This window comes from Trichomycterus rosablanca, chromosome 6 (assembly GCF_030014385.1).
Source record: "Trichomycterus rosablanca isolate fTriRos1 chromosome 6, fTriRos1.hap1, whole genome shotgun sequence".
Lineage (NCBI taxonomy): Eukaryota > Metazoa > Chordata > Actinopteri > Siluriformes > Trichomycteridae > Trichomycterus > Trichomycterus rosablanca.
The window spans coordinates 36,948,125-36,968,371 of NC_085993.1; the positions used below are offsets into that span (position 1 = coordinate 36,948,125).

Below are 20,247 nucleotides of genomic sequence, written 5' to 3' on the forward strand. Positions count from 1 at the left end.
GTACACCCCTAAGAGACTACACCCCTAAATGTCCAAATTGAGCACTGCTTGTCATTTTCCCTCCAAAATGTCATGTGACTCGTTAGTGTTACTAGGTCTCAGGTGTGCATAGGGAGCAGGCGTGTTCAATTTAGTAGTACAGCTCTCACACTCTCTCATACTGGTCACTGAAAGTTCCAACATGGCACCTCATGGCAAAGAACTCTCTGAGGATCTTAAAAGACGAATTGTTGCGCTACATGAAGATGGCCAAGGCTACAAGAAGATTGCCAACACCCTGAAACTGAGCTGCAGCACAGTGGCCAAGATCATCCAGCGTTTTAAAAGAGCAGGGTCCACTCAGAACAGACCTCGCGTTGGTCGTCCAAAGAAGCTGAGTGCACGTGCTCAGCGTCACATCCAACTGCTGTCTTTGAAAGATAGGCGCAGGAGTGCTGTCAGCATTGCTGCAGAGATTGAAAAGGTGGGGGGTCAGCCTGTCAGTGCTCAGACCATACGCCGCACACTACATCAAATTGGTCTGCATGGCTGTCTCCCCAGAAGGAAGCCTCTTCTGAAGTCTCTACACAAGAAAGCCCGCAAACAGTTTGCTGAAGACATGTCAACAAAGGACATGGATTACTGGAACCATGTCCTATGGTCTGATGAGACCAAGATTAATTTGTTTGGTTCAGATGGTCTCAAGCATGTGTGGCGGCAATCAGGTGAGGAGTACAAAGATAAGTGTGTCATGCCTACAGTCAAGCATGGTGGTGGGAATGCCATGGTCTGGGGCTGCATGAGTGCAGCAGGTGTTGGGGAGTTACATTTCATTGAGGGACACATGAACTCCAATATGTACTGTGAAATACTGAAGCAGAGCATGATCCCCTCCCTCCGGAAACTGGGTCGCAGGGCAGTGTTCCAGCATGATAATGACCCCAAACACACCTCTAAGACGACCACTGCTTTTTTGAAGTGGCTGAGGGTAAAGGTGATGGACTGGCCAAGCATGTCTCCAGACCTAAACCCAATAGAACATCTTTGGGGCATCCTCAAGCGGAAGGTGGAGGAGCGCAAAGTCTCGAATATCTGCCAGCTCCGTGATGTCGTCATGGAGGAGTGGAAAAGCATTCCAGTGGCAACCTGTGAAGCTCTGGTAAACTCCATGCCCAGGAGAGTTAAGGCAGTTCTGGGAAATAATGGTGGCCACACAAAATATTGACACTTCAGGAACTTTCACTAAGGGGTGTACTCACTTTTGTTGCCGGTGGTTTAGACATTAATGGCTGTATATTGAGTTATTTTGAGGGAAGAATAAATTTACACTGTTATATAAGCTGCACACAGACTACTTTTCATTGTGTCAAAGTGTCATTTTGTCAGTGTTGTCCCTTGAAAAGATATACTTAAATATCTGCAGAAATGTGAGGGGTGTACTCACTTTTGTGATACACTGTATCTGGTTTTTCATTATAATTAAATGAATGAAATGCCTTTATTTGTCATATATACATATACAGACGTACAGTGCAACGAAATTCTTTCTTCTCATATCCCAACTTGTTTGAAAGCTGGGGTCAGAGCGCAGGGTCAGCCATCATACAGCACCCCGGAGCAGAGAGGGTTAAAGGCGTTGCTTAAGGGCCCAACGGTGGCTGCATGGCAGAGCTGGGATTTAAACTTTTGACCCTTTAGTTGATAGCTCAAAGCTCTACCCACTAGGCTACCACTGTCCCTAATAATAATAATAATAATGATAATAATAATAATAATCATGATAATAATAATAATGCATTAATTATATTTTGGTATACGAGTAGTCTAACACTCTTTTTTTTTATCTTTGTTTTGTTTGCTACAGAGGCTCCTGCCACTTTAAAAACCAACAAAAATATGCAATTTGGCCAGGGGTGTTTACACATTTGCATAATAAGATAATTATCTTTTAGAGACTTCTACAGTTCTTTGCCACTGATATTTCCCAGACTTTTTTGCATTAGTCGCCCAGGCATATTTGGTCCTTTCTCCTCTCCCTCCCCATTTAACCAATCATTTTCATGCAGATGCTTGACTGTCCGAAAGCACTGCTGAGATATATTTATTTATTTATTTATTAGGATTTTAACATCATGCTTTAATAACAATTTTGTATCTCAAATTCACCTCACTTGCATGTCTTTGGACTGTGGGAGGAAACCGAACTGACACAGGGAGAACATGCAAACTTCACACAGGAAGGACCCGGACCACTCCACCTAAAAATTGAACCTAGGGGTGTTTACACATTTGCATAATAAGATAATTATCTTTTAGATACTTCTACAGTTCTCTGCCACTGATATTTCCCAGACTTTAAATAGTTTTTTTTGCTTTTTTTGTTTTGCTTTTTGGGGCAGTTGTAGCTTAGTGGTTAAGGTACTGGACTAGTAATCAGAAGGTTGCTAGTTCAAGCCCCACCACTGCCAGGTTGCCACTGCCACTTGGTCCCTTGAGCAAGACCCTTAACTCTCAATTGACTGTATACCGTCAAAACTGTGAGTCGCTTTGGTTAAAAGCGTCCACTAAATGCCGAAAATGTAAAAGTAAATGCTTTAGTTGCCACAGCATATTTGGTCCTCTCTCCCCTCCCTCCCCAATTTACCAATCATCTTCATACAGATGCTTGACTGTCCGAAAGCACTGCTGAGATATATTTATTAGTGTGATTGCAGAATGCAAGCACACTATTGTTATTCTTATTTTCGTTTTCAATATATTATTACCATTCCGCCCGTTTTTTGTCTCCCTTTCTTCGTCCGCAATTTTCGAGATATCGATCCCGTTCCAGTGCCAAATCGTCCGGCCCATACGGGAATGGACTGCTTGTATACAGCTTTTGGATCGAACCAACACTGTGCCCACAGTGCCCGTTTTAAGGTGCCCGTTTTGCCCCATTGACTCCCATTCATTTTGAAAAAAATTTTGAGCTATCAACGCCGTTCCAACCCTTGATCGACCGGGTCATTAATTAGCGCCCAAATCCAAAAAATCATCCGGATACGCCCATCCGTGTGGCATTTATGCCCGTTTTTGCCCGAATTTTTGGACAAAAATCTTGACACCTTTGGCTTTCCATAGAACGTCAACGTGATGACGTAGGCGAGATCTTCAGGCCGTTCTGAGAGTAGAAAATGGCCGCCGACAAAAAATCTGACTTATTTTGGTCTGTAACTAAAGTATTAGTGATTTTTAAGGTGAAAACGCTGCACAGAATGAAATTATAGTGCAGTTACACTTAGCAGTGAGCGTCATATCGTTCGCGTTGCAACAGAAAAAAAGATATTTCTATCCGTTAGCTTCAAGGCTAACGGATGCATTGAAATCAATGGCAATGGCTACATGCTAAAGTAGGTACCGAAGTGTGAGCACTGTGTAAGTGCCCTGTGCCTGAAAGCTGTAAATGAGACACAGCCGATCATAGATTGCGCAATACCATGGCCCCTACAGTGATAATCACATATAAATGAATGAGTACTGTTTTATAAGCAGTAGAAACGTGCAGAAATGCATTTTTTTTACAGGTTTGGCGTTTCAAACACACCCAGAGTGAACTTGTGCTCACACCACAGCTTGTGCACAGATACAGTGGCCTGTCTGGGAGAAAGTATTCACACCCCACGCACCGCACCACTTCTAAACACATGCGCACTCCCGACCTGCGCACGCCCGCCGACCGCCACACGGCAATCACACTCGCATTTTCTCCGGAAATGCACTCTCTAGTTTATTTATTAGGATTTTAACATCATGCTTTAATAACAGTCATGGACAATTTTGTATCTCCAATTCACCTCACTTGCATGTCTTTGGACTGTGGGAGGAAACCAAACTGACTCGGGGAGAACATGCAAACTTCACACAGAAAGGACCCGGACCACTCCACCTAAAAATTTTGTCTAGGATCTTCTTGCTGTGAGGTGTTAGTGTATTAGTCTCTTTTTTGTATGGTTGTTTTGTTTGCTACAGAGGCTCCTGCCTCTTTAAAAACCAACAAAAATATGCAATTTGGCCAGGGGTGTTTACACATTTGCATAATAAGATAATTATCTTTTAGATACTTCCACAGTTCTCTGCGACTGATATTTTCAGACTTTTTTTGCATTAGCTGCCCCAGCATATTTGGTCCTCTCTCCTCTCCCTACCCAATTTAACCAATCATCTTCATGCAGATGCTTGACTGTCATTGACATCATGTTTTAATGTCATACACAGTCATGGACAATTTTGTATCTCCAGTTCACCTCACTTGCATGTCTTTGGACTGTGGGAGGAAAACGGAGCACCCGGAGGACACCCACACAGACACGGGGAGAACATGCAAACTTCACACAGAAAAGAACCGGTCCGCACCCCCCCCGGGAATCAAACCCAATATACTTCACCTCTGCAACATTTCTTATTTAAATTTAAATATAATTTTTTTAATTTATAGCATTTTTTGTAATATTTGTTTTCATTATGACCTTTTTCATAAATCCTCAAGAAAATACATGGCTTTGTATACACCACATGGCTATAATACATTTATACATTAGAGTAGGAGGTCAGCAGTACATCACAGGGCAGGCGTCTTTATATATAATGAATGTCCTAGATTGCTTGTCATTGTTTAGAAGACATATAGCAAAATCTGATAGGTAAAAATAAAACATTTTAACATGTAGAAACTTCTATCATACTAATTATTCTACTTAGCTTAGTAACTGATAACTAAGTGACTAACTAACTGTTGATTATTCTTTATGAACACACTTTACTTAAGTGAGCTTTATTAATTTAAATGCCACTGTTCCAAATCTGGCCCTTTAAAGCTGACTAAAGTTTGTTGCTAATCAAATAGACAGTAAAAATCAGGAGCAGGAAGCTTCTGTCTGTCAGGCAAGCCTCAAAGTCTAAAGATGACTTGACTCTGTATTAAATTTAAATCTTGTCTTTAAATGACAGCATTACAAATTCTGTTAGACAAACTAAAGTAATCTTAACAGTTTTAAAGATGACAGGAATTATATTGTTTTAACATTGTATATTGTTAGCTTAGTGCCAGTCCTCTGTTCCTGATGTAGCTTAATATGAACGTGTTTTATCTGAGACAGTGTACTGAACTGACATGAAAGTGAATCATCCATGTGTCATCTTTATTTTATAAGGCTTATTTCAAGTTTGTGCACTGTAGCATGGCAGCAAAGACATGCCAGTATCCTGTGTTTTGTTGGCAGGTGCACACACACACACACACACACACACACACACACACCAGGTGCAAAATGGAGTAGAAGCTTTTTATTAAATTGTTTTGACTGAGTCTGGACAAGGATGAACCAGCCTGCCGCAGCCTTAAGTCAGATTTTCTACTCACTATGTTCTTTTTTAATGCATTTTAAGGTTTAATTTTGCACCTCATTTGCCTTAGAAACCAATAGCCCCCCCAAATTCAAAGCCTTTAAAACTGCTTTACATGGCTGTATAATATATCATAAAAAATACTAGTAATTAAGCCAGGGTTTCAAAAGATTTGAATACTACTGTAACCATCATTCAAGACTGTATTTTGTTTGTCATGTATTCAGTAAATTAACATTGCAGTGAGTAAGTGGTCATCAAATGGAGTATTCACACAATGTGTAGTGCACTACCATCTAAATTAATGATTTAAAATATAAAGACCCTGGTTTGAATCTCAACTCTGCTACCGGTCGGCTGGGTGCCATCTAGCGAGCACAACTGACAGTGCCTGCAGCAGACAAAATCGGCCACCGAGTCTGCTGGGTGGGAAAAGACCAGGTGGAGTGAGTGGGGTCTTGAGACGCTGTTCATAGACTCTGGTTAGCAGACCGAGGTGCCTCTGCAGAAGTGGATGAGCCTCAAAAAAGAAGGGGTTGCGCACATGTGGGAAGAGTCGTGGAGCAGGCAAATATACCCTCCTCAGATGCAATCGGGATCCTCAGCAGCAGAAGACTAATTGTCTACACTACAAGCTGAATTAATCGTGTCTGCTGTGTGAAAAAAGACCGGACTTAGAGGGTGGGGTCTTCAAATGTTGTAAAAGGACCCTGGTTAGCAGAAGTGGATGAGCCTCATGTGCGAATTCACCGAAAACGGTGGATGAGCCTCAAAAAAGAAGGGGTTAAGGGGACTGCGCAAGCGTTGGAAGGAGCATGGAGCAGGTAAATATACCCTCCTCAGATGCAATCGGGATCCCCAGCAGTGAAAGACTAACTGGCTACACTACCAGCTGAATTAGTGATTAAAAATAAAAACACCCCGGTTCGAATCTCAGCTCTGCTAACGGTCGGCTGGGCACCATCTAGCGGCCACAACTGACAGTGCCTGCAGCAGACAAAATCGTCCACAGAGTCTGCTGGGTAAAAAAAGACCAGGTGGAGTGGGTGGGGTCTTGAGATGCTGTTCTTGGACTCTTGGTTAGCAGACTGAGGCACCTGTGCAGAAGTGGATTAGCCTTATGTGCGAATCCACCAAAGCATGGGCAAGAAAGAAGGGGTTAAGGGACTGTGCACATGTGGGAAGGTATGTGGAGCAGGCAAACATACCCTCCTCAATTGCAATCAAGATCCCCAGCATCGGAAGACTGATTGGATATGCTAAATCAGGAGAAAAAGCATAAATAAATAGAAAAAAAAATAACAATAAAAAGATCTCATTATATGTGTAAAATTATGTGTTTATAAATGTGTACGGTTAATTTGTGATGGTTTATTTGTTAGTGTACTTTGTTAAGCGATTGGTGTGTTTTTGGTTACCCTAGCCATGTTGTGTGTGGAAGGGGGTGGTCAAAATAGATCTAGCTTACTCTGTCCTTGACTCACATCAAAAGCAGATATTCTTTTTAATAAAAGTGTGCAAAATGTTTCCTAACGCCTCATCCGAATAAACATATGGTTACATATACACCACATTTTATTGTGTTTTATTGTTGGGATCCTGAATGAGATAAAGTAAAGTGTACAACAGATTAAAGTAATATTTCTTTACAGAGTGCATCTTAGCGAAACAGCAGATGTAATAGTTCAGGGTAAAGTGAGACTTCCTTACCTGAGAGGCCGAAGTGTTCTAAGCAGTCGAAGGACACGCAGTACACCCAGGATCTTGGCGCCTCCAGCCATCGATACCACAATGTCAATCAGAGACACGAAGACCAGGAAACCATCCAGAATGTTCCAGCTGCTGCGCAGGTAAGCCCGATCGCCCCAATACAAGCCCATTGATACCACCTTACAAAGAGAATTCAAAGAGTCGTCTGCTGACATAGATAAAGCCATAAAGCAGAGTAATTTAAAAAATACATAACAGCTAAATAATAATGTATTCATATTTATAAATGTTTTTATAGAACTCATAGCGCCAGACATGGCGTAAGTACAATGATTTTGTCCCCTCAAGTCAAATGATTTTGTCCACCCTTATCTCCCAATCAAGTCTTTTCTAGTTTCCAGATTGTAAATATGCTGGCATTTGAACAACCCCTGATCTGATCAAGAAGAGCCGGATCACCCCCCACACATGTCCAATCCGCAACCTGACTGCATTGCTGAGTTTCCATGAAGAGCCATGCTAAACTCATGATTTTGAACAATCCGCAGTGGAATGCTAGCACGTTAGAACACTGTGCCAACTGAGTGCCAGCAAAGTGGTTTTTAAGTAAAGAGCAAAAAAAAAACATAAACAAGCAGTCTCTTAATAGACACTTTGGACTGTGTCTCAAACACAACACACTACTTTCAAAGTAGTATGTAAAAAATAGAAAGAAATCACACAATTTTTCCATATGCAATTTGGGACACACCCAAAGACACACCTGTGTGTTTGCTGTCACTAATAAAGCAGACCTTACAACAAATCAAAAGGTTTCTGCATTACTTTTTTGTTTATCATTGGTCTTTTGCTTTGATTTTCATACTTAATATTACCTAAAGTGTTAGTGGTATGCTGCTGTGTGCATTAAATCCTTAGTTATATTGTGCTTGAGGTGTGACTGGGAGTCTAAAGTATAGAGATAAGCGACATACACAGCCATTTTCAGCTCTTTCCATAGATGTTCGATTGGATTCAGGTCTGGGCTCTGGCTGGGCCACTCAAGAACATTCACAGACTTTCTCTGAAGCCACTTCTTTGTTCTCTTGGCTGTGTGCTTCGGGTTGTTGTCATGTTGGAAGGTAAACCTTCGCCTCAGTCTGAGGTCCAGAGCGCTCTGGAACAGGTTTTCCTCAAGGATCTCGGTCCCGCTGCTGAAAAACATCCCCACATCATGATGCTGCCACCGCCATGCTTCACTGTAGGGATGGCATTAGCCAGGTGATGAGCGGTGCCTGGTTTCCTCCAGGCGTGACGCTGGCACTCAGGTCAAAAAGTTAAATTTTGGTTTCATCAAACCAGAGAGTCTTGTTTTGCATGGTGTGAGATTCCTCTAGGTGCCTTTTGGCAAACTCCAAGCTGGCTGTCATGTGCCTTTTACTAAGGAGTGGCTTCCGTCTGGCCACTCTACCATAAAGTCGTGATTTGTGGAGTGCTGCCTGGATGGTTGATCTTCTGATAGGTTCTCCAATCTCCACAAGGATACGCTGGAGCTCTGTCAAAGTGACCCTCGGGTTCCTGCTCTATAGTTCCTATAGTAGATGATTTTGCTTAGCGCAAACCACTTCTGAGTGAATATATATATATATATATACAGTGTATCACAAAAGTGAGTACACCCCTCACATTTCTGCAAATATTTTATTATATCTTTTCATGGGACAAAACTATAGAACTAAAACTTGGATATAACTTAGAGTAGTCAGTGTACAACTTGTATAGCAGTGTAGATTTACTGTCTTCTGAAAATAACTCAACACACAGCCATTAATGTCTAAATAGCTGGCAACATAAGTGAGTACACCCCACAGTGAACATGTCCAAATTGTGCCCAAAGTGTCAATATTTTGTGTGACCACCATTATTATCCAGCACTGCCTTAACCCTCCTGGGCATGGAACTCACCAGAGCTGCACAGGTTGCTACTGGAATCCTCTTCCACTCCTCCATGATGACATCACGGAGCTGGTGGATGTTAGACACCTTGAACTCCTCCACCTTCCACTTGAGGATGCGCCACAGGTGCTCAATTGGGTTTAGTCCATCACCTTTACCTTCAGCTTCCTCAGCAAGGCAGTTGTCATCTTGGAGGTTGTGTTTGGGGTCGTTATCCTGTTGGAAAACTGCCATGAGGCCCAGTTTTCGAAGGGAGGGGATCATGCTCTGTTTAAGAATGTCACAGTACATGTTGGAATTCATGTTTCCCTCAATGAACTGCAGCTCCCCAGTGCCAGCAACACTCATGCAGCCCAAGACCATGATGCTACCCCCACCATGCTTGACTGTAGGCAAGATACAGTTGTCTTGGTACTTCTCACCAGGGCGCCGCCACACATGCTGGACACCATCTGAGCCAAACAAGTTTATCTTGGTCTCGTCAGACCACAGGGCATTCCAGTAATCCATGTTCTTGGACTGCTTGTCTTCAGCAAACTGTTTGTGGGCTTTCTTGTGCGTCAGCTTCCTTCTGGGATGACGACCATGCAGACCGAGTTGATGCAGTGTGCGGTGTATGGTCTGAGCACTGACAGGCTGACCTCCCACGTCTTCAACCTCTGCAGCAATGCTGGCAGCACTCATGTGTCTATTTTTTAAAGCCAACCTCTGGATATGACGCCGAACATGTGGACTCAACTTCTTTGGTCGACCCTGGCGAAGCCTGTTCCGAGTGGAACCTGTCCTGGAAAACCGCTGTATGACTTTGGCCACCATGCTGTAGCTCAGTTTCAGAGTGTTAGCAATCTTCTTATAGCCCAGGCCATCTTTGTGGAGAGCAACGATTCTATTTCTCACATCCTCAGAGAGTTCTTTGCCATGAGGTGCCATGTTGAATATCCAGTGGCCAGTATGAGAGAATTGTACCCAAAACACCAAATTTAACAGCCCTGCTCCCCATTTACACCTGGGACCTTGACACATGACACCAGGGAGGGACAACGACACATTTGGGCACAATTTGGACATGTTCACTGTGGGGTGTACTCACTTATGTTGCCAGCTACAGTATTTAGACATTAATGGCTGTGTGTTGAGTTATTTTCAGAAGACAGTAAATCTACACTGCTATACAAGCTGTACACTGACTACTCTAAGTTATATCCAAGTTTCATGTCTATAGTGTTGTCCCATGAAAAGATATAATGAAATATTTGCAGAAATGTGAGGGGTGTACTCACTTTTGTGATACACTGTATATATATATATATATATATATATATACAGTACATATATATATTTTTTTTTTTTTTTTTTGAGGGGGCCCAATGTTTTGTTTTTTTTGTACTGGGGCCCATGAGCTTCTAGTTACGCCACTGGCATCAAGCAAGAATGTATTAAAATTCCACTTACTAGTTCCCACACAATATAAATGTTCAATCAGGAAACAGATACAACAGATTTTGTCCTTTTTTGGTTAAATAAGGGTTTAAGAGCATTTGCAAATGTACACAGACCTGACTGGCTATGTGTTTGTATGGGAGGTGCACTCGCCAGTGCGTTTTCAGTGCTGCTCCCAAGCCTGGATATAAATAAGGAAGGCACTCGGCATAAAACTGTACCAATTCAGAGATGAGGACTAGAATGATTTCCTTTTTTCCCCTTGATCCAGTACTTAGTGGTCGAATAAATGAATAAAGTAATGAATAAAGCGTCTTATTTTTTATTGCATTTTACAAAATGTCCCAACTTTTCCGTAAATTAAATTTAATTTAAAGTAATTATTTTTAATTAATTTTGCTTGTCACTTCTTTCTTTCCTCTATCTCTGTTGCTTTCTATTTCACTTTTTCAGCAGGTGAAAGTCTTCCAAATAGTAAAACTTGTAAATTTATTTATTGACACTCCTTAAATAAATAAATACTACATTTAAGTGCTAATTTCTCCCTGAAGAAATCAATCTCACAGAAAAACCACGGAGTGTGACAGTGTGGCTAAATTATACATGACTTCAGTCTATTAAAAAGATATTTAAAGCTTGTAACTGACATTAACACATGAATAAATAATTTTAAGAGCCATAAAGTATGATCTATAAAAAGCTATGATTTAAATAATTATAGAAACACCTCAGGCTGTACCAGTCGCCTCTGGATGCCATGTTTGCTAATCTACACTCAACAGTGTAGAATTAGAGCAGTTTGTAAGCATGCAGTCTGTGTGGGTAATGTGTTTGTGTGTAAGTGTGTGTGTTTGTGTGCTGCATAGACAGCCATATACATACCTTGACTGTCATCTCGGCTACAAATATAGCAGTAAAGATGTAGTTGGAGATGGTGAGGAAGACTCGCTCCTGTGAAAAATAAATAAATTAATAAAAAAAAAAAGTCATTTTTGTGACTGAATGATTTCAGCACACTTCATGGGTCAAAAACTACTTTTGTGTAAAATAATAAATTAAATAATGAATTGATTAATGTGGTAAATAAAACAAATCACCAAAACATTTAGATTGTGGTGTTATGAGTAAAAAGAGAAAAAAAAATCATCAATTGAATACACTGCCAAACATTTAGAAAAAAAGGCTACAAATTTTTTCAATTGTAAAATTTAACTTAATGTTATCATTTTTTAAGACATGCTCTGCAACACAACATTTGCTCTTTAGGTAATATCTAGGGTAATTGGGTAGTGAGGGACTGATCACAGTTGCCACATTAATGTTACAAAAATCATATATAATAAATAAGCATCTTACCAGGCTGCCCTGATGAATTCTGGGTCTTTCCAGAGCCACAGTGATGCAGTTTAGAAAGATGAAGGCCAACACCACATAATCAAACAGCTTATGAGCAATGATCTTCTGACACGTTAACCTAAATCTGAGAGAAAGAGTGAGTATATATTTACATTTTTACAGTTGTGACAGTGTACAACCTAAACAACTAAGGGGTTGTAGCAACCTACGAGAGGTGGCGCTTGAACCGGCAACCTTCTGATTACTAGTCCAGTACCTTAACCACTAGGTTACATCTTGCAACTCTGTATTCAGTTTGAGCAATTGAGGGTTAAGGGCCTTGCTCAGACGCATAATAGTGGAAACCTGTAGTGAGGCTTGAACCTGCAACCTTCTAAAGAAGAATAAATGGAAATGTAGAGCCCCTTCTGTTCAAGACACTACATAAACAATGTAAACATCCAAGCCTGTATGTCCTCACATAATGCAACAGTTCTTTGCTTTGTGCTCTCTGCATGTTTTAGCTGGACCAGCATTTAATTGTATAAAGCATGTACGATTTCATTCAGCTTATTTTTACTTTATACATCGATCAGCCATAACACTAAAACCACCTCCTTGTTCTACACTCACTGTCCATTTTATCAGCTCCACTTACCATATAGAAGCACTTTGTAGTTCTACAATTACTGACTGTAGTCCATCTGTTTCTCTACATACCTTTTTAACCTGCTTTCACCCTGTTCTTCAATGGTCAGGACCCCCACAGGACCACCACAGAGCAGGTATTATTTAGGTGGTGGATAATTCTCAGCACTGCAGTGACAATGACATGGTGGTGGTGTGTTAGTGTGTGTTGTGCTGGTATGAGTGGATCAGACACAGCAGCGCTGCTGGAGTTTTTAAATACCGTGTTCACTCACTGTCCACTCTATTAGACACTCCTACCTAGTTGGTCCACCTTGTAGATGTAAAGGCAAAGACGATCGCTCATCTATTGCTGCTGTTTGAGTTGGTCATCTTCTAGACCTTCATCAGTGGTCACAGGACACGCAGTTGGCTGGATATTTTTGGTTGGTGGACTATTCTCAGTCCAGCAGTGACAGTGAGGTATTTAAAAACTCCACCAGCGCTGCTGTGTCTTATCCACTCATACCAGCACAACACACACTAACACACCAGCACCGTTTCAGTGTCACTGCAGTGCTGAGAATGACCCACCACCCAAATAATACCTACACTGTAGTCCTGTGGTCCTGTGGGGGACCTGACCATTGATGAACAGCATGAAAGGGGGCTAACAAAGCATGCAGAGAAACAGATGGACTACAGTCAGTAATTGTAGAACTACAAAGTGCTTCTATATGGTAAGTGGAGCTGATAAAATGGACAGTAAGTGTAGAAACAAGGAGGTGGTGATATAAAAGTAAAATGCTGTCTAGAGAGCTCACTAGGTTTTCAGACAGACCCATACAGTACATACTCAAAAAGATTCAGTACATTCCTAGTAGATTTTAGAACTATATCGGGTAACTTTAAATTTAATTACTATGATTTAGTTAATTAACACTGAATGAGGGAAACTCATTTGGAAGACTTACTTATTCTCAGGGGAAAACAAATAGACAGACCAGTCTTCCCTTGTCTCACACAAATCCGGGCGATACACCTCAATCATCTTCTGGATTCTAAAACACAGGCTCTTTAAAAAAAACACAAAGCAAGTGTGTCACTTAACCAGTGAAGAAAACTATGGTTATCTACTCAGCATAACAATTGCAAGAAATTTCATCCAAACAAACATGTCATTATCCTCTAAAGCACATTCCATTAACTTCTGCACCAGAGTCAAACAGTCAGGCGCATAAACGTCTTCTACAAAAAAACGCTATTTATACCTATTGAGCATAAATACAATACAGACACGGCCTTACGTGGAATGACTGGATAATGCTGCTTCTGTTTGTGTTGTTTCTTTCAAAAGTCAATATTCACTCCTGGAATCTCTTAGTCTGAATTACAGGGGTTGTAAATCATGTTATTGTGTGTAGCAACAGAAGGAAATCTGACTTTCGTATTGTTTTCCTGTCATTACAAATAATGAACAGCAGGAATAAAAGTGCAACTGGAAGTCTATGATTTAAAACTACAAGGGTAAATCTTTTCTCCAAATGCTCTCCGAATTTAGTGTTGTTTAGTTGTGGCTCAGAGACACTGTGGATCATTTAGGTGAAGTTCAGTTCAGTTTTAAAGTGGTTTAGTCGGTGGTGCCCATCATTTACATTACATTTACATTTAAATTTTCAGCATTTAGCAGACGCTTTTATCCAAAGCGACTTACACAATGAGCTGAACACAATGAGCAGTTGAGGGTTAAGGGCCTTGCTCAACTTGGTGGTGGTGGGGCTTGAACCGGCAACCTTCTGTTTACTAGTCCAGTACCTTAACCACTGAGCTATCACTGGCCATCAGTACATTGATTGGGTTTTTTTGTGTGTGATATGTCCATATGTCCATTTATGAAGGACTGGAAAAACTAGTGCATATTCTTTATTTGTAACAATTACTTTTAGAGTGATAAAAATGCATGTGTTTAGAATGCTCTCTATAGTGGTTAGAAAACATGGCATTGACCTCTGTGATCCATTGAGTCCATGGTCCGAAACGATCTCCACAGCCATTGGGAGGTGCCCAGCACTGAGATCTGAATCAGGAAGGTCATCCAGTGTAATAAGTCTGGAATTTTTAACTACGGTTTCTGTTGTTTTACCCCGAGGTCCTTCTGATGGAAACCTGTTTACCTGCCCGAAGTTAAGGAATGAAGTCGAGACTGCCGTGCCAACGATGCTGCTCCTGCCGGATGTGACGGGACTTGGCGTGTTTGCACCAAAAATGTCAAGAACTCACTACAGACTTTATTACAGACTGGACTGAATAATAACTCTTAATTATTTATGTATTTATTTATTGCTAAATCTTATTCATTTAAAGTATCCTCCAGACCACCCGAGAAGGATGGGCCCTGCTGAGTCTGGTTCTTCTCAAGGTTTCTTCCTGTAATTTTAAGGGAGTTTTTCCTTGCCACTGCCACGGCTTGCTCAACAGGGGTTTTTGTATATGTTGGTCCTGGATTTTGTAAAGTTGCTTTGAGACAATGTCTTTTGTAAAAAGCGCTATATAAATAAATTTGACTTGACTTGACTTGGTTCTTAACCAGGGGGTCTCAGTGAGCCTGGGGGGGTTTATCACATTTAATTTATCAATTAAATGTGATAAACAATCACATTTAATTGTGAAAAGTGAAAAAGGATCACACGATAGGACAGGAACATGAACAGGCTATTGGAATGTGGGAAATGTCATATTGCACTATATTAAACTCATGTATAGCCTACGTTGGGTAGTTGAGAATGGACACATATTTGATTTGGCCACCACATAGTTGTTGATGTAGATCACAATCCCTTTTGTCATACTTATATACAGTGATCAGGCAAAACATTACGACCACCTTCCTAATATTGTGCTGGTCCCCCATTTGCTGCCAAAACAGCCCTGACCTGTTAAGGCATGGACTCTACTAGATTCCTGAAAGTGTGCTGTGGTATCCGGCACCTATATGTTAGCAGCAGATCCTTTAACTCCTGTAAGTTGTGAGGTGGGGCCTCCATAGATCGGACTTGTTTGTCCAGCACATCCCACAGATGCTCGATTGCGGTGGACAGAGGTCAGCGTGGGCACCCTGCTGGGGCACCCAACACACACCTGTCTATCAGAACCAGCATTAACTTCTTCAGCAATTTCAGCTACAGTAGCTCGTCTGTTGGATCTCCCCTTTTCTCACAATTTTTAGCACGTCCAATTTTTAACCAATTGCGTTATGCTTCCTCTCTACTGGTGCTGACCCCCGCCCCAACTGAGGAGAGCGAACTGACATATGCCCCCTCCGACACGTGTGCAGTAGTCGACTGCATCTTATTACCTGAACAAGGCGAGTTCATATGCGGATCAGCCTTGTGTATGGAGAGACACACCCTGATCAATGCATTATCCCTTAGGTCGTAATTGCATCAGTTATAAGGTCTCTATCAGGCATTTTTCTCCCTGTATAAACAATAACATTGTTCATATAGCCGCCCAGTCCAGCCGGATGGCAAAGCTGAGTTTCGAACCAACGAGTTGTGGTGTGCTAGCGTGTTTTACTGCTGCGCCACCTGAGCGGCTTGGAATTGTAATTTAAAAGCTGTATTTTGTGTTTAATTGTGTTGTCTTCATCTTATAAAAATAATAAAAATATTTAAAACATTTAAATGTGACAAATGAGCAAAATATCTGGAGGGGGCAAATACTTTTTCACAGCACTGTATGGTTATGAGTCTTTTTTCCCATTTACTAGTTGTTTATTGTTCTTGATGAAATAAAGATGCTAACTTACATAGTCTGTCTCCTCATCAAGGTGTGGTTTGTCCTTGCGGGCGCTAAGTTGGGGATAGACCTCACTCAGAATGGCTGTCTGACGCGATGGTGCTTTCCCATTACAGTCGTGATGCTGTTCGCCACATACACTCTTCTTTCTGGTCAGAGGGGGGCGCTGAGTTGGGGGTACAGGGAGCTGGAGACGCTCAGGGAGCTCGAGCGACAGAGCACGACGATCGTGCCGAAGAGAGTATCGCCGGGACAGAAGAGGAGGTTGATGGGACAGTGGAGGACGAGGAGACAGAAGAGACTCACGCTCTGCCGGGTGGGAGTAGGGGCCACGGACACGCAGGCTTCCTCCTACGTTTAGTCCGCGTGTGGTACGTCCTACACTGTTCCAGCTAGAGCGGCGACTCCATGCTGACTGAGGGTGGGGTCGTCCCCAGTGACGGTAAAGAGAGTTGCGGCCATGACGCTACAGATAGGAAAGAAAAAACAATGCAAAAATATTGAAGTTATTGAATTGAATTTATGGACCTTGCTCAAGGGTTCAACAGTGGTAACTTGGCAGATCTTGAATTTAAGCAGATCCTATATTAGAACCACCAACCTTTCAACTACTAGGCCAGTACCTTAACCATTGAGTTACTACTGTCCCTTATTATAAATGATAAGAGGACTGTTACCCTTCATTCAGACCAGCAGCAATGTGATGCAACAAAGTGACCGGCTTACATTCATTTATAATTATAACCAGTGACAACCTGCAAAGTGGGCGGAGTCAGCAACACAAAAAAGCCAGTCAAAGTCTAACTTTATGCAAAGCAATAGGAATTGAGCATTAAGTACAGTGGTATGTGCATTATCTCGCCACTATAAAACAGTGCTCTCCATTATTGGTTCCCAGGTTATAGTTCCTACTAGAGATGGATGAGAAAGTCATTGTTGTGGCATCTAATCTAACTTTCACAAATAGACAATAGCAGCAATCGCAAAGAACATACACAGTTTTCTTGTCATATTGACTGGACAGCCAGTGATGGAATACACACGGCTGAAAATTATAGACAAGCGATATCCCTCCAGGATTTTTATTTTTTGCTGGAACACATCTAATTTGTGGTAAAAAAACTCGGTAGAAAGGGATCTGATTTATGGTCAGATCTTTTTTTTAATCTATGTGCTTTTTAAAGTATACTGTACTGCCATGGCAATTGCTTTATTTTTATTATTTTTTGCTTGGCATCAGTTAAACCATGGCAACCAAACATCCACAGGCGATGATGACGCTGCCGGTGTGAACACAGGCTGAGTGATCAGCAATTCAGGCAACAAAAGGTGGAAAATCCGTGCTGGTCTAAGTGTAGGGTTAGTATTTACAGTTAAGGTCAAAAGTTTACATACACCTCCTATTATGCCTCCTGCTTAAATATTAGTGATTTTCTACAGCTTCTACTCGTTAGCCAGATTAAAAAGGAAGCCCAAAATGTTACCCCATGCTGAAAGGAGATTTACTGCTTTAAATGCTGAAACCACCCAAAATAGGTCTGTTCTAATCTGAACTAGATTAAAGTGAAGCCATGGACTTATAAGTTAAAGCAGAGGCACTGTAAAGCCTGCTTGACTGTAGGGGCGGCACAGTGACTTGGTGGTTAGCATTGTTGCCTAACAGCAAGAAGGTCCTGGGTTGGATTTCCAAGTTGAGCGGTCTGGGTCCTTTCCATGTTGTGTTTGCATGTTCTCCCCGTGTCTGTGTGGGTTTCCTCCGGGAGCTCCGGTTTCATCCCAGAGTCCAAAAACATGCAGTCAGGTTAATTGGAGACACTGAATTGCCCTATATGTGAATGTGTGTGTGTGTGTGTGTGTCTGCCCTGCGATGGACTGGCGTGTTACTGTGTGCCTTGCGCCCATTGAAAAGCTGGGATAGGCTCCAGCACCCTCCCCCGCGACCCTAATTGGATAAACGGATAAGAAAATGAATAAATGAAATGCTAAAACGACCAAAAATAGGTCTGTCCTAATCTGAACTAGATTAAAGTGAGGCCATGGACTTATAAATTAGTGTGTAAAAAAAAAAAAATTTAAAATCGCAACCTTAAAGTTTTACTAAAGCAGAGGCAGAGACTCTACGCCTATGTCACTGTAAAGCCTGCTTGACTGTAGGGGCGGCACGGTGACTTGGTGGGTAGCACTGTTGCCTCACAGCAACAAGGTCCTGGGTTGGATTCCCAGGTTGAGAGGTCTGGGTCCTTTCTATGTTGGGTTTGCATGTTCTCCCCGTGTCTGTGTGGGTTTCCTCCGGGAGCTACGGTTTCCTCCCACAGTCCAAAGACGTGCAAGTGAGGTGAATTAGAGATACAAAATTGTCCAAGACTGTGTTTGACATTAAAGACTTAAAGTGATGAATCTTGTGTAATGAGTAACTACCTGTCCTGTCACCACAGTGTAACCACAGTGTGTAAAACATGACGATATAATCATAATAAATAAATAAATGCCTGACTATAGACAGTGTCAGATCTATTTTTGAATGTGTTCCATAATGTAGCATAATGTATACACTCACCAAGCGTTTAATTAATGACTACTAATGTTTTCTTTTCATATCTTGGTTTGGAAGTCAGAGCACAGAGTCAGCTGACCCAGAAGCCCAAAGGGTTAAAGGCTATTCTCAAGGACCCAACACTACACTAATAACAACGAATATGCATTAATGTGTATGTGTGTGTATATATATATTAGTGTGGGTGTGTGAGCGACAAAGTGTGTGGTACCACAATAGCACCTTACAAAAATAATTACAGGCTGTATGTGTTTACTGTAGGATCGGGCAACTGGCCATTTTTAGTGCTGGTAGAGTTAAACAAACAGTTGCCATAGAAACCTTATTAACCGCTATTAAGCCATTTAAATTTTCTTTAAGTAGGAGGCGAGGCCGTGATCTGACAGGAAATAAAGCAGATTCGCTAATAAAACAGCTCAAGCTATAAAATATACTCTACTGTCAAAAGTATTCATATATACAGTAATAACAGTCTCCACTCTTTAAGATTTTGATGTGTGCCTATTTAGTCAAAGCACCTGGACCAGACAGTAGGGGTTGTAATTGTGCAGTGGCAATAAAGCTCAGTCAACCCCCCTCCCTTAGACACAGCCAACTGTGCCTATTTGGGTAGCTGGTCAGGTCAATAGGACTGTCAAGGATTTAAACTCAAGAGCTCAAGATCTCAGCAATGGTGAGCTAGTGCTTTAGACCACTGTGTTACATGATTGCCTAATCACACAATATTAAGGGACGATATTAAAAAAAACGGAGCTTCCGGAGGAAACCCACACAGACACGGGGAGAACATGCAAATCCAACATAGAAAGGACCCAGACCACTCAACCTGGGAATCCAACCCAGGACCTTCTTGCTGTTAGGCAACGGTGCTACCCACTGAGTCACAGTGACGCCCCTACAATATAGGCTTTGAGTCTCTGTTTATATTAAGGACACCGGAGCACCCAGAGGAAACCCACACAGACACAGGGAGAACATGCAAACCCAACATAAAAAGGACTCAGACTGCTTAACCTGGGAATCCAACCCAGGACCTTCTTGCTGTTAGGCAACGGTGCTACCCACTGAGTCACAGTGACGCCCCTACAGTCAAGCAAGCTTTACAGTGCCACAGGCTTAGAGTCTCTGCTATATATATATAATGCTCGTAAGGATCCCCAGGCGGGGCAGTCTGGGTCCTTTCTGTGTGGAGTTTGCATGTTCTCCCCGTGTCTGCATGGATTTCCTCCGGGAGCTCCGGTTTCCTCCCACAGTCCAAAAACATGCAGTCAGGTTAATTGGAGACACTGAATTGCCCTATAGGTGAATGGGTGCGTGTATGTGTGTGTCTGCCCTGCGATGGACTGGCGACCTGTCCAGGGTGTTACTGTGTCCCTTGAGGCCATTGAAAAGCTGGGATAGGATCCAGCACCCCACCCCCGCTATCCTAATTGGATAAGTGGTTAAGACAGTAAGTAAGTGAGTAATGCTAATAAGATCTCAGCAAT

At 41.9% G+C, this 20,247-nt stretch overlaps 1 protein-coding gene across 1 annotated transcript in view; it reads right to left on the reverse strand.

The window, feature by feature from the left end:
- The window catches only part of LOC134316521 (voltage-dependent T-type calcium channel subunit alpha-1I-like), a 348,154-nt gene that overhangs the window by 62,202 nt on the left and 265,705 nt on the right, over positions 1-20,247 (reverse strand). Inside the window, exons 17-21 of the mRNA XM_062996907.1 lie at positions 16,217-16,672; positions 13,383-13,483; positions 11,803-11,926; positions 11,329-11,397; positions 7,072-7,250 (exon numbers count right to left, since the gene is read on the reverse strand). Of these exons, the coding sequence (XP_062852977.1) occupies positions 7,072-7,250; positions 11,329-11,397; positions 11,803-11,926; positions 13,383-13,483; positions 16,217-16,672 (929 nt within the window). The remainder of the gene's footprint in view (positions 1-7,071; positions 7,251-11,328; positions 11,398-11,802; positions 11,927-13,382; positions 13,484-16,216; positions 16,673-20,247) is intronic.